Here is a 13,830-nt window from a genome sequence, read left to right on the forward strand (position 1 = left end):
GAATACATGATTCCCATTACCAGAAAATTTATGTCTTATACTCTTTTAATAAAAAGGAAGAGAAACTTCTGGCACTTTAACAGAGCTTATGAGGATAACTTGCAGTTAACTGTGGGTCCTTGAGGAATCAATTTTAAAAAACAAAACAAAAAACCCCCCAGAGGATTGAACCAGCCAAATTCAATCCTATCAATATCTCTGCCCACAGACAACTCCCCCACCCCTTTGGAATTTAAAAAAGAGAGAGAAGACTTTTTTCCCAGCAAAAACATTGGGGCTGGACGGTTGCCATTCATTGTCTCTTATTTTAAGTATCCTATTCAATCAAGGTATTGTCAGGGACTGACTGCCAGTTACATTAAATTATGGCATTGTCTGTGAGAACAACAGTTGAAAGAAATGATAGAAAGCTGTCAGCTAAGGTAAATCTGTTCATAGGCTGTTTTTCATTATAGTGTTACAGTAATAATGTCTAGTGAGTTGAAAGGTGGTTTCTATCCTAAACTCAATCTTCAGTCAGTAATAACTTCAGCTAAAACATTCCTTTTGTGCTGAAAACTCCATGCTAGGTCTCAGTTTATGTACTAATTATGTGAGTCATAATGACTTGAGAGGCCAGGGGCTGGAGCAGGTCAAGAATGAGGAACAATTTGTATTACAAGAACATATCTGCCCAATCAGGATCAGGGCCCCACTATGCTAGATGCTGTGCACACAGACAGGTAGACTCAGTCCTTCCCTCAAAGAGCTTGCAATCTAATTAGTATCTCCCTTACTGGCTAAAGCTTGAGGGCCTGATCCCCACTTCCGTCAATGGGGTTATGTTTTTGTCTCTCTCTTTTCCTCCCATCCCCCCTTAGTGGGTATTGGACTGGGCCTTGAAAGAGAATGTCATGGTGTAAACAAGTGGCCTCCTACCAGGCACCCCCTCAGGACTGCCTTGCAAGTGACCCTTAATCTCAGTTGCCCTCTTGGGTAACCTGAAGGACTCCACTTCAGGCTCTTACTTACCAGGAGAGGCATTGTTTATAGTCTTACAAAAATCCCAAAACATAGTCCATATCTATCACCTCCGTACATTTCTTGTTCTCACCATACATCATTGTCATCTGTCACAGGCTCCTTATCTGTCTTCCTCCATCCCTCTTCCAGGACAGTCATCCCAGCCCTTCCTTCTTGGGTGCAACTCTGCTGTTCCTAGAGGGAACTCCCATAGCCTCTCTGCTGGGAGCATTCTTGCCAGAGGAGCATCGCTCATTCTCACAGTCCCCTCACTGTTCCTCAGGGTCCAGCTCTCCAGCAAAGAGACATCATCTGGTAAGCTCCTCCACTACTCTTCTCCCTTCCTTCAACCCTCTCTGGCCCTTGCCTTTGGCTTAGAGTCAACAGGCATCTCCCTCTGCTAATGCTCTAGCCCTGGATCGCTGGCTTGGAGTTGCCAGCCAGCAAACCTCTCTTTCTGCTCTCCTGCCTTCAGCCTTCTCCTAGGAACCACTTTTTGTCTCCAGCAGCTCTCCTCTCCTCTCCTTCCCTTCTCCTGACTGAACACTTATAGCCCCCCAGGTGCCACCCTGCCCTCTTAATTGGCCCAGCTGGGAGCACCTGGACTGGAACAGGCACTCTGAGCCCAGTTTCATTTAATGGGCCAGCTACCCTGTTATACATGGCTAGAACTGACAGGTAATGAAGAATTCTCTGTAAGTTTTAACAGTTACCACTAAAATCCAAGGTTCAAACAATTCTTATTCCACCCAGTAGAGGGCAGTAGTTAACATAGATATCCCTTTCTACTGTAATGAACTGGCTACTGTGGGATATCATCAGTCTGCAGTCTTATGCATCTTCTCTTGACATGTTTGTTTTCTTAAATTGAAAAATAAAATTGCTGTTCCCAGAAGTGCTAAAGTCCTGTGACATTTCAAATCTCTACCTTTTAAAAGAAGATTTTCTATACATGCGTTTTAACACCTGAGTACTAGATCAGTTGTCCTATTTTTACATCTTATTTTCCCTTACACTGAAGATTTTTTCATTGTCACTATGTGACCCATTTCTGCATTTATTTTTGAGATTGAGAATCTACTGCATGACTTACTATTTTCTTCTGCAGTGCCAACTGGACAGAAATTTAGTCACTAGTTTATGGTATCCCATCTTAACAGAGAAAATATTCCATATAGCTAAGATATCTCAGTCCTTACCTAATAGAACCTTAAAAATCAGCACTTTATTAAGTCACTGTTTGAAAGAGTAATTATTTTATGTATAGGAGCAGAGATTAAAATACTACTCTATCCCTCCCTGCACAGTTTTGTCCACTGTGTTGGTTCCTTTTCAGATTAAATAATCTGCAGCAGAGAGGAGTCCTTTGTAGAAAATTAGTGACTGGAAGGCTGAATTTGTTGTGCCATGATAGTGACAGCAGATCAGTTGTAATGCCGAACTGTGACTTAGGAGAAGCCAGCAGCTTGTCGTCAGGCTGTTAATTTAAATCTATATAATTGGTATACTCATAACTCTGCTTTTGATGGTAAAAATGAAATAGTGTGAACTGTGGAAAAACCTTGCTTCTGTTGAAGTTTTAACACATGGAATATCATGGGAGAGTTTAGCAACGTGCTGTAAAAGAAAAGACTGAATTAAAATCGGTATGTGTATCAGGAAATAAAAGTAATTATTTCTTCAACCGTATTCTTGATTTATAAAATCTTTAAATTTAATTTTTAGTACAACTCACTTCAGTCACTGCTCAACAAGGTAAAATAAATTAATCATTCAGAATGGTTACAGCGTTTAGGTTTTGATTTCTTTTATCCCCATATCTGTACTCTGAAAACTTTCACACAGGGGAAGCTGTCCATAGCAGTGGAAGAGGCTTAAGGATGCTCAGTGAATAGGGTTCTAATAATTGTTTCAGCTGTAGCAAAAAATAAGATCATGGTGCAATTTTATTACCAGACAAGTTTCCATTGGCCCAATGTAGAAAATATTTGAAAGCCCTTTTGAGTATCTGATCTGCAAAGAACATTTGTCGTGCCTCTAAACGTGGTCAGAATTTTAAAGTTACTGGGAATCCTGGAAACAGTGTTAATTGAAATTGTACATTGTTCCCACTCTATTAAATATATACTCTGTTGCCGCTGATATTTTTTCCTCTCTACTACATCACTTCTTTCCCCTCAGTTTTTAGTAGGTAGCTCTACAGAAAAGAGAACGCTTTTAGTTTCTCAAACACTTTTGATTACACTTTTTCCAGCTGTTGCTGCAGTATACATGAGTGTGCTTCTCTAAGTTTGCTTTTTAAAGAAAAAACCTTGACAAGAATGTCTTGCCATATTTGTTGGTGCAGACCAAAAAGCATCACTGTTGCACTGTACTGGCAACGAGTAGAAAATTCTGAGATAAATCCTTTGTCTTCCCTGCTTTGGCAGGAAAGTTAGTGCTCTAGGTACTGCTCCTAGAATATATCAGTATTCTCCTGTCACTTGTTTCTTTGCCAGAGTTCTGAATTGAATTCCTATTTAAGCAACACTAGAAGTGATAATAGTGAGGATTTTTGAAGACAAACCATCCATTAAGACAAACATACCATTGAAATCCTGTTGATTTCATTATGGAATGCTGTTAATAGCAGGAACTTTAAACTCCAGGATGGATGTAAGGTTATGCTTCTGGAAATTGCAATGTAATTTCCTTTATTGCATTTATTTTGATCACAGGCTGTTGCAGTATGACCTTGCACTAACCCTTTGGGAAGAAGCAAGACTTCACCAGACGTTACCCATGTGCATTCTTTTCTTGAAGTTTGATCCTCGTCCAGTTTCAAAAAATGCATACAGGTAATCATAATTATGATTAAAACAAAAATGCTTTTCTTTACAACCTTAGTTTGATACTTTTACTTTAACCCTGGGCAATAATGCCTAGTCTCAAATCAGAGTCAAGTGCTTCAGATTGTGCTGGTATAATGCCAACACTCCATGATGATGTTTACATTTCTCTTAAGTGAAAAAGGTCAGTCCGCTCTGAGCTGTGTTCAGTGCAGTTTCCATAGCCAATAGTAGGCAAGGGAGTGATGTAGCTATGCCAGTGGATCCAGGTACCCATTCACAGCTGGTTGGACTGGAGGTGATGAAGCAAGACTCCAACCAACAACTTCTAGGGTTTTAGCTGAGCACCTGAACCACACAGCCACCATGCCTACTAGCATTGTATTACTATTATTTATGCGTAATGTGTTGGTTCCACTTGACGTTACCTGTTGCATATTGCTCCTGGAAGCACAAGAACATATATGGATCTGTTTACTGTCTGTAGAGTCAAATATTGGACAAATAATTTTAGGCTTTTATTAATTTGTGTCTGCCCTTTTTATGTTGAAAAGAAAATGACTATAGCTCTGTTGGTACAAAGCAATTGAGAACTAAAAACTTAATTATCCATCCGGTGCTCTTGCATACATCTGAATTTTTAAAAGCAAAAAGGATTGTCAGAAATCGCAGGACTTGTACTGAATTTATATGTCCAATCAATGTAGGCTGTTTTTTCTATCCATGTTGATAGCAAAAGGCAGATGTGTCAATTTGATGATGCCTCTAGGGCAATTCCCCAGGCCTATGTTGTAATCATACTTATTTGGAATGTTATATGACAAGTGAACTTTATGCCACAATCTATATTTAAAGTAATATTTCTTATTTGCTTGCTATGAAAGAGTTACACCAAGTTTGGAACTATTGATTGCTGGCAGGAAAATAACTGGCTATCAGTGTCAAAATAGGGAAAAACTCTTGGTCCATTATGGCCCAAATTCTGCTGAGTTATCTAATTTTACTGAAATCTTTTTCTCTTGGATTGCCTGACACCTTTGACTAAACTGCCACAGATCATCCTTCCATTTCAGTGACATCAGTCAGCCAGAGTACTCAGTATAATGTAGGGATTTCCAGTATGTTTAATTTTTATATAAATGTGTAGTAAATAATTTTAGGTTCAAAATATACAAGATCTTGGTGTGATGCTACACCCCATATTCTTCATAGAAATACTGTTATGATATAAATATGGCATAACTAAGATACCTTACATGACCCATCTTGCATAAAATATATAATTGGAAAGGTTATGATTTGCTGAATGTAATTATCCAATTTGTATTCATGCATCATTTCTGTATCTGAAGTTAGGAATATTGACTATATAACAATTACAACTGTGTGTGTACTTGGGAGAACGCCCACCAGACAGTAGGCAGTCAGCCTGGGTGAGCCATTTAAGAAGGACAATAGAACTTTGAAGATACTAATCTCCCACCTTCCTGAGAAGCTTCCAGGGATGTTGCTTTGACCCTGCAGGGTCACCTGATAATGTCACCTGGTACAGAGTACCACTTTGAATGCTGCTGATAATTTTTCCACTGGAAAAAAGGATTCTCGCCTTATGTAAAGCCTACTGAAGGCTGGGAAGTGAGTCAATCAGGGTTCTTCTCCATTGCCTCCCCGCCCAAGAAGGAAGACTACTGAAAGCACCTGAAGAGACAAAGGCACTAAGCTGGGGAAAGGCAAGGGCTGAGTCCAGGCTGAGACAGTGGTCTGGTCTGTAAAGAGAAATAACTGGCACTCTAAACTTCAGAAACTGTGTTACCTGCGAAAAAACAACATTTAGGGTGAGAAATTACGTTTTTTAACTTGTTTCTTTCGTGAATTAAGCATAGGTTGTGTTTGTTTTTATTTGCTCAGTAATCTGCTTTGTTCTGTTTGCTATCCCTTATAACCACTTCAAAAACTACAAAAGGTAAATTTTAACTTAATTTCTTTATTTTTAAGACCCAATCTGTGCAATTCATATCTGGGGTGGGGGCAAAAAGCTGTGCATATCTCCCTCCACGTTGAGGGAGGGGGCAATTTTTATGAGCTTATGCTGTACAGATCTCTCTATACAGTGCAAGACCATATAATTTTGGGTTTACACCCCAAAGGAGGTGTTCACGTGAGTGCTGGTTAAAGTCCTGAGCCGAATCCTCCCACACGGAGCTGATTTCAGTCTGTCTGCAGCTGAGTGTGGCCTTACCTGTGTTTGTGCTAGAGAAGGCTTGAGGGCCTGGCACAGCAAGGACAGTGTGAGGAAGCCCCACCAGTGGAATGGGCGGGCGGGGTCAGTAGAACCCCAGCACATCAGGTGGCATCCCAGACGGGGGAGTCCAACCCATCACACTTGGCTCAGTTGTGTGGTTTTTTTTGTTTGTTTACACAAAATGTACTTTTAATCCATTTAATTTTGTTTAGTGAGGAAAAGGATGGAAGAAATACTTTTTTTTGTCACCAAACTTTAATGTTCATTGGCACCTTTAAATAAAAACTCTGCACAATTTTGTTTCTAAATATTGATCAACAATAATACTCAGCTCTCATGGTACTTTTTATCCCTAGATCTCAGATTTACAAAAAACAGCAAGTGTCATTATCCCCATTTTACATGGACAAGTCACTTCATCTCATGCCTTGGTTTCCTCTAGGTCAGTGCTACTCAAAGTGGTGGTCCGCGGACCCGTGCCGGTCCACAAACCATCGGCTGCCGGTCTGCGTGCACATTGGGGGAAAAAAATTGCCAGTCCCCCACATCAGATAGCTTGAGAAGCACTGCTCTAGGTCACACCCTATAAGTGTCAAAACTGGGAATAATTTCCTGATTCTCTGTATGTTGTCCTAGTCACTAGGCCCAGGTTGTCTCCATAACACCCTTTTTGGAGCCAGCCAGAAGGGGAGCACAAAATATTTTTTGTGGTTCACAGCTTTTTTAGTTTCAGAGAGATAGGATTTGTAGCTACTAGGTCTGTCAATTAATCACAGTTAACTCACATGATTAAAAAAAATTAATCACCATTTTAAAAAATCATGATTAATCTCAGTTTTAATCGCACTGTTAAACAATAGAATACCAATTGAAATTTATTAAATATTTTTGGACGTTCTTCTACATTTTCAAATATATTGATTTCAGTTACAACACAGAATACAAAGTGTACACTGCTCACTTTATATTACTTTTGATTACAAATATTTGCACTGTAAAAATGACAAAAGAAATAGTATATCAATTCCTCGTACAAGTACTGTAGTGCTATCTTTGTTGTGCAGTTTACAAATGTAGATTTTTTTTGTTGTTGTATAAGTGCACTTAAAAATAAAACAATGTAAAACTTTAGAGCCTACAAGTCCACTCAGTCCTACTTCTTGTTCAGCCAATCGCTAAGAGAAACAAGTTTGTTTACATTTACGGAAGATAATACTGCCCGCTTCTTATTTATGTCACCTGAAAGTGAGAACAGGCTTTTGCATGGCGCTTTTGTAGCCGGCATTTCAAGGTATTTACATGCCAGATATGCTAAATATTCATATGCCTCTTCATGCTTCAACCACCATTCTAGAGGACATGCTTCCGTGCTGATGATGCTTGTTTTAAATTTGTGACTGAACTCCTTGGAGGAGAACAGTATGTCTCCTGGTCCCTGGTTTTACCCACATTCTGCCATATATTTTGTGTTACGGTGATCTCAGATGACAACCCAGCACATGTTGTTCATTTTAAGAACACTTTCACTGCAGATTTGACAAAACACAAAGAAGATTCCGATATCAGATTTCTGAAGATAGCTACAACACTCGACCCAAGGTTTAAGAATCTGAAGTGCCTCCCAAAATCTGAGGGACGAGGTGTGGAGCATGCTTTCGGAAGTCTTAAACGAGCAACACTCTCATGCAGAAACTACAGAACCCGAACCACCAAAAAAAGAAAATCAACCTTCTGTTGGTGGCATCTGACTCAAGTGATGAAAATTAACTTGTGGCGGTCCACACTGCTTTGGATCATTATCGAGCAGAATCCGTCGTCGTCATGGATGCATGTCCTCTGGAATGGTGGTAGAAGCATGAAGGGACGTATGAATTTTTAGTGCATCTGGCTTGTAAATGTCTTGCGATGCCAACTACAACAATGCCATGCAAACTCCTGTTCTCGCTTTCAGGTGACATTGTAAACAAGAAGCGGGCAGCATTATCTCCTGCAAATGTAAACAAACTTGTTTGGCTGAGCGATTAGCTGAACAAGAAGTAGGACTGGGTGGACTTGTAGGCCTTAAAGTTTTATATTGTATTGTTGTTGAATACAATTTATTTTTTTGTATATAATTCTACATTTGTAAGTTTAACGTTCATGATAAAGAGATTGCACTTCAGCATTTATATTGGGTGAACTGAAATACTATTTCATTTGTTTTTTACAGTGCAAATATTTGTAATAAAAATAAATATAAAGTGAGCATTGTACACTTCGTATTCTGTATTATAATTGAAATCAATGTAATTGAAAATGTAGAAAACATCCAAAAATATTTAAATAAATGGTATTCTATTATTGTTTAACAACACGATTAATTGCGTGATTAATTTTTTAAATTGCTTGACAGCTCTAGTAGCTACTACACTGAAAATGTGCTTTCTCTTCAATTTATTATCAGGATCAAATTCTTAGCTAGCTAAAAGGCACTCTGGAATTTGTCCATTTTTGTTCAGGCAGTAGAAGCAATGACCAAAGATCAGACATGATGAGGCATCATACTCATATTTTAATGGCACTGCCTGCCTTTGTGTATTAATAGAGGACTTCTTTCTCTAGGCCTGCTTATCTGGCACCTTTTCCAAGCACTAAATACTTTCTAAAAGCAATTTAAAGGACAGCAAACTTTTTTTAAACTCAAATAGCAAAATAAGACCACATAAGCAAGCCAGGTCAGACTTGAGTTTTGATCTTAACTTGCTGTATTGTGTCTACTGCAAACATTAAATGTAAAAATACTTTTCTCCTCCTGCAGTAACTTTGGGTAAATGCTTGGTCTAAAATCACTACTTCAGCTGTCCTCACCTTCTGTCTACTCTCGTTTTTTATTGCTTGGGTATCCAAATTCTGAAAAAGATCCATGAGAACTTGTCAAGATTATTCCAGGACGTCCATATGATATTTTGTTTAGATGCTTCTCATTAAGACATCTTTGGAAACCACATTGTAGATACATTCAAAAAGTGTACTATACCTGAATGTTCTGGTTGGTCTTAACATTACTTCAAATGCCAAATCTGAACCCATGAAAATTGGGGTTTGTAATACAACACCGTCTCAAATTTTAGTTTTGGTTCTAGAGTGCTACAATAAGTAACAATAATCTTATCTATTCTAGAACATGTGGGTATTTTTCTGTTTGGAGCACTTACAAAAATACTTAGAGTGGAAATTTTAGCACTTTACTTTTGTTTTCAGCATGTCAAAGAACTGTGTGAAATGGATCTCTTCCATGGGTCATACCAGTGGATTACACTATATTGCAGGTCAAATGACTAAAACTTTCACTTATCTCAAATACACATTAGTGCTTTTCATGTTTAAAAATGCTAGTTAAAAAGGATATTCTTTCTGTTCTCTGAAAAAGCATATTGTCAAGATTTTCTTGTGATGTGCTAAAATGTTGGGAATGTGTCACTGTCACAGGCCCAGCTAAGCTCACCATGTTGTACATGGACCCAGCATATGGGTCCAAACATTAAGCTTCCCTGGACCTGAGTAGGCTCCAGCACTGCCTCTTTCTTTGGCCTCTGGGCTCACTTCCTGGGCACAGATTTTGTCTGGCCCCACTTCTTGGAAGTACCACTTTTTGGGTCCAGCTGCCCTAGTCCTCCAGATCAGTGCTGAACCACACCCTCCTCAGAGCTCCATCCTAGTGGGTGCTCGAGTTCTGTTTAGCCCGGTGGGATCACTCAATAGTTGAAACCAATAAGACAGACTTTACAAAGAGTTCTAAATTAATCACTCTTTATTTTAGACAGCACAACAGATATACATGCAAAGTAAAAAATACCCGGATGCCATTTTGTTTCCTCACCACTCTATAACATTCCTTGGGAATTTGATCAGTGTCCTTCCAGGGTTCCAGGTCTCCTCTCCTGGACTTCATTCCTCTCTCTTTTGTTTTCGTCAGTGAGAGAGTTACTCAGAGCAGACCTAGTTCTTTTATAACCTTCAACCCCTTGTCAGGTGATCTGTTGCTTGGCTACCAGCCCACCTTGGAGAAAGGGTTTCCCTGGATGGTAGCCAGGTCTTTGTCCCTGGGTGCTTCCATTTCAATGGAAGGTCATCAAGGTTTAATGACTGTCTATGGCTAGCCGTCTACTAGGTGCCAGAATTACTCCTGACACCTGTTTCAGTTCGATGAGGAGGCTACAGAGCCGATGTGAAGGCACAAACAAAGCGGTTAGACTCAAAATGGCTTTTACAAAAATCAGATTGATAGAGTTGCATGCAAACAGATACTAATCTGTCAGTCACCGTCATAACTGACATTAACAGTCTTTTCCTTTTTTATCTTCTTTGGACACTTTCTTTATCTAGTTTAATAGATGTACTGTATCTGGTTTAATCAAAATAGGCTGAGGAGACCTGTTGGATTGGCCTGTTCATTTTCCCCCATAACCAGTGCAGGGCTATTATCTACAGTTCATATTCTCAAGCAATAAACACATTTCCCCCTTAGGTGCCAACTCTCTAGGTGCTCCAGGGCTGGAGCACTCATGGGGCGGGGGGGAGTGGGTGGTCAGCTCCCACCAGCCAGAGCTGTTTGGCGGCTTCCCCCGATCAGCTGTTTGGCAGCTCAGGGAGGGGTTGGTGGACAGTGCAGAACAGAGATGGCTGGTGAGCAGGGGTCCTTGGGAAGAGGCAGAGCGGGGAGGGGAAGAGGCGGAGCCAGGGCAAGGCCTTGGGGGAGGGGTGGAGCACCCCTGGGAAAAATAAAAGTAAGCACCTACGCATTCACCACTACCATTGGGAGGATTTTACATTCTAGTAACTTCATTTATGGAGTTGTTCATCTGACAGCTTTCATTTTTACTAAATTAAACACAAAGCCTAATGTGGATTTTTGTCACGCTCTATTGGACCTCTGTCCTGTTGCACCTCAAACTTGGTGATTTGCCCTTTATTTGTACCCTTTGTCTACAGTCTTTTTATATCCAAGCTACTTTATGTTCTTTTAGTGTAAGTGTGAAGCACTGTATCATATGCTAGGGAATGGCTACCTGGACTATAATAAGTGGCGTGCTGGCATCACATCTTACCTAACTACACGAGTCATGTCTTATGAATAAATATTATAGGTTTCAAGCTTCAAAGCTATAATCACATAATCTTTTTTATTATGGAATTATATCACAGGAAATTGCTTTAATGGAATGATTTGTCATGTTTTCATCTCTCTGCTGCAACATTAAAATGTTACATAATCTTAACACAGTTGAAATATTGAGTTATTTTTAGGATTTATATAATTTGGTCATAAGGGTCATTCAAATTGCTCCTTTTTTGTATGATTACTGTGTTACAGGAGACAAAATGAATGTTTTAATTTTAGCAGCATTCTGTAGTGTTTGAATTAAACTTTTAGTTTCTATTATAAATATTGTGGGGGTTTTTTAATTTTATTGGTAAGTCTTAAGACTTTTCATTTTAAATTGCATTTAAATTCAACAAACCATGGTTTTATGTCTTGAATTTTTGAAGCTAGCTGGAGCTGCAGGAAACCACTGCTTCCAATTTTTAGTTTTGAAAGCGCGCTCGCGCTCTCTCCACACACGCGCACACACACTCTTTTATGAATATATATAAGATTGTTCATTTACATCTAAGCAAGATGACAAAAATTCTAAGCTAAGATTATAGAATAGAAATATCCAGAAGAGAATAAACTATGCAACACTAAAGTCAAAGGATTATCATGGCAATTAAGTGGCATTCAAAGAGGAAAATACATATACTTTGCGCTTTTCATCTGGGATTTCTAAGCTCACTGTAAATAACTGTGTCATGACCCGATTAAGGACATCACTGTAGCATTAACTTACAATTTCTCTGCGCTTCCTAGCTTGTCTCCATTTTAATCTTTTCATGTAGCATTTTAACACACAACTTGACTAGCAACTCATGTTTGGGATTTAAAATGTTATGAGGTCTTGTTATGAGGAAACTTGTTACAGATAATGTCAGTAAATTTTTACGCAGAACAAACAAGTGAGATCTTCTTGAGGTTTATTTTGAAACCAATTCTGTTTCATATATTTGTGAAGTGTCTTTGAAAATGGAACTAGATCAGGGGTGGGCAAACTTTTTGGCCCAAGGGCCACATCTGGGTATGAAAATTGTATGGTGGGCCATGAAGGCTCACAAAATTGGGGGTTGGGATGCGGGAGGGGGTGCGGGCTCTTTAGTGGGTCCAGAAATGAGGAGTTCAGTTGTGGGAAGGGGCTCCGGGGTGGGGACGGGACGTGAGGGCTCTGGCCGGGGGTATGGGCTCTGGGGTGGGGCTGGGGATGAGGGTTTGGGGTGCAGGAGGGTGTTCCGGGCTGGGACCAAGGGGTTCGGGAGGCAGGTGGTTGGGGTGTGGGAGGGGGCCGGGGTGCAGGTTCTAGGCAGTGCTTACCTCAAGCAGCTCCCAGAAGCAGCGGCATGTCCCCACTCCAGCTCCTACACGGAGGCACAGCCAGGCCACTCAGCACGCTGCCCCGACCCCAAGTGCTGCCCCTGCAGCTCTGATTGGCTGTGGTTCCCGGCCAATGGGAGCTGTGCGGGCAGCATTTGGGGTGGGTGCAGCATGCAGAGTCCCTTGGCTGCCCCTATGTGTAGGAGCCGCAGGGGGGACGTGCCGCTGCTTCCAGGAGCCACGCGGAGCCGGGCAAGCCCCGACCCAGCTTCCTGACTAGAGTGCCAGAGCGGGACAAGTCCCAGACCCTGCTCCCCGGTGGGACCTTGAGGGCTGGATTAAAATGTCTGAAGGGACAGATGCGGCCCCCGGTCCATACTCTTCTTACCAAAGGCTTGAGTTTCAGCAGAATATGTTGTTCGTACCACCACAGTGGGAGCCTTACGTGACTCTAACAAATAACTCATCATTCCATCTTCCCTATAGTGCCATTTACTTAGAATTACAGACTGCTAGTTGCACACATCTTGTCCTTGTAGGGCGTTCCTAAATCTGTTCTAGATTTTCAGGAAAATTCTTTTCAGAATGCCACTTTTTGGTAGTGCTCAATACATTTTAAAACTAAAATGAAATTTTAAATTGTCCATTGACTTTTTTTAATGAAGGGAAACCAAGATGGTAACTGCAGGACATGTGGCCCCCCCCCCTCTGTCTCTGTGTGTCCATTTCAAGATACCAGAGATTCCTATAGTTCTGCTTATGGGACTAAAAAATGCTAAAATAAGCACAGTAAATAAGGTTTTGAGCCAAAAGCAAATACACTGAACCTACACAGTACCAATAAGCTGCCAAGAGAATATTTCTGTTTTGGTGGGGGAGGGAGAACCAGGAATAATTTTGGTTTTCTACGTCTGAGAGAAATGAGCTAATGTTATTGGCAAACCAAATGGTAATTGATATTAAAGCTACAACACTGAACATAAAACTGACTTAGATAAATGGTTTACAAACATTAGTAATCCATTGTACTGTATTCCAGTGAATTAATTGCTTTCAGAATAAAGGACTCTTGTGGATCACTGAAATTACTTTATAATGAACAAATACATTACAAATAATAGGTTTAAAAAGCAACTTGTCTCTGAGATCACCCTTAAAATACTTAAGAATTTGCTGCTCCTTGACTGTCTTTTCACACTAAACTTATTGGGCCTTTGTACCCCCCTGTTCTTTGCTTTGACATGAAGAAGGCAGTTATTTGCAGTCATTTAGTGTTGTAAGCTTGTGTGGGCATTTTTGGTAGGTGGGTAAGA

At 40.2% G+C, this 13,830-nt stretch overlaps 1 protein-coding gene across 3 annotated transcripts in view; it reads left to right on the forward strand.

Annotated features, from left to right (window-relative positions):
- TANGO2 (transport and golgi organization 2 homolog) overlaps window positions 1–13,830 on the forward strand; it is an 87,186-nt gene that overhangs the window by 18,183 nt on the left and 55,173 nt on the right. Inside the window, exons 2-3 of one of the 3 annotated variants that reach the window (XM_074972543.1) lie at window positions 1,153–1,317; window positions 3,720–3,839. The exons of 1 other annotated variant lie outside the window; for it this stretch is intronic. In XM_074972543.1, coding sequence (XP_074828644.1) covers window positions 3,784–3,839 — 56 coding nt within the window. In that variant the 5' untranslated portion in view covers window positions 1,153–1,317; window positions 3,720–3,783. The remainder of the gene's footprint in view (window positions 1–1,152; window positions 1,318–3,719; window positions 3,840–13,830) is intronic. One more of the 3 variants, XM_074972540.1, reaches the window with a different exon arrangement.

This window comes from Natator depressus, chromosome 15 (genome assembly GCF_965152275.1).
Source record: "Natator depressus isolate rNatDep1 chromosome 15, rNatDep2.hap1, whole genome shotgun sequence".
NCBI classification, from domain to species: domain Eukaryota; kingdom Metazoa; phylum Chordata; order Testudines; family Cheloniidae; genus Natator; species Natator depressus.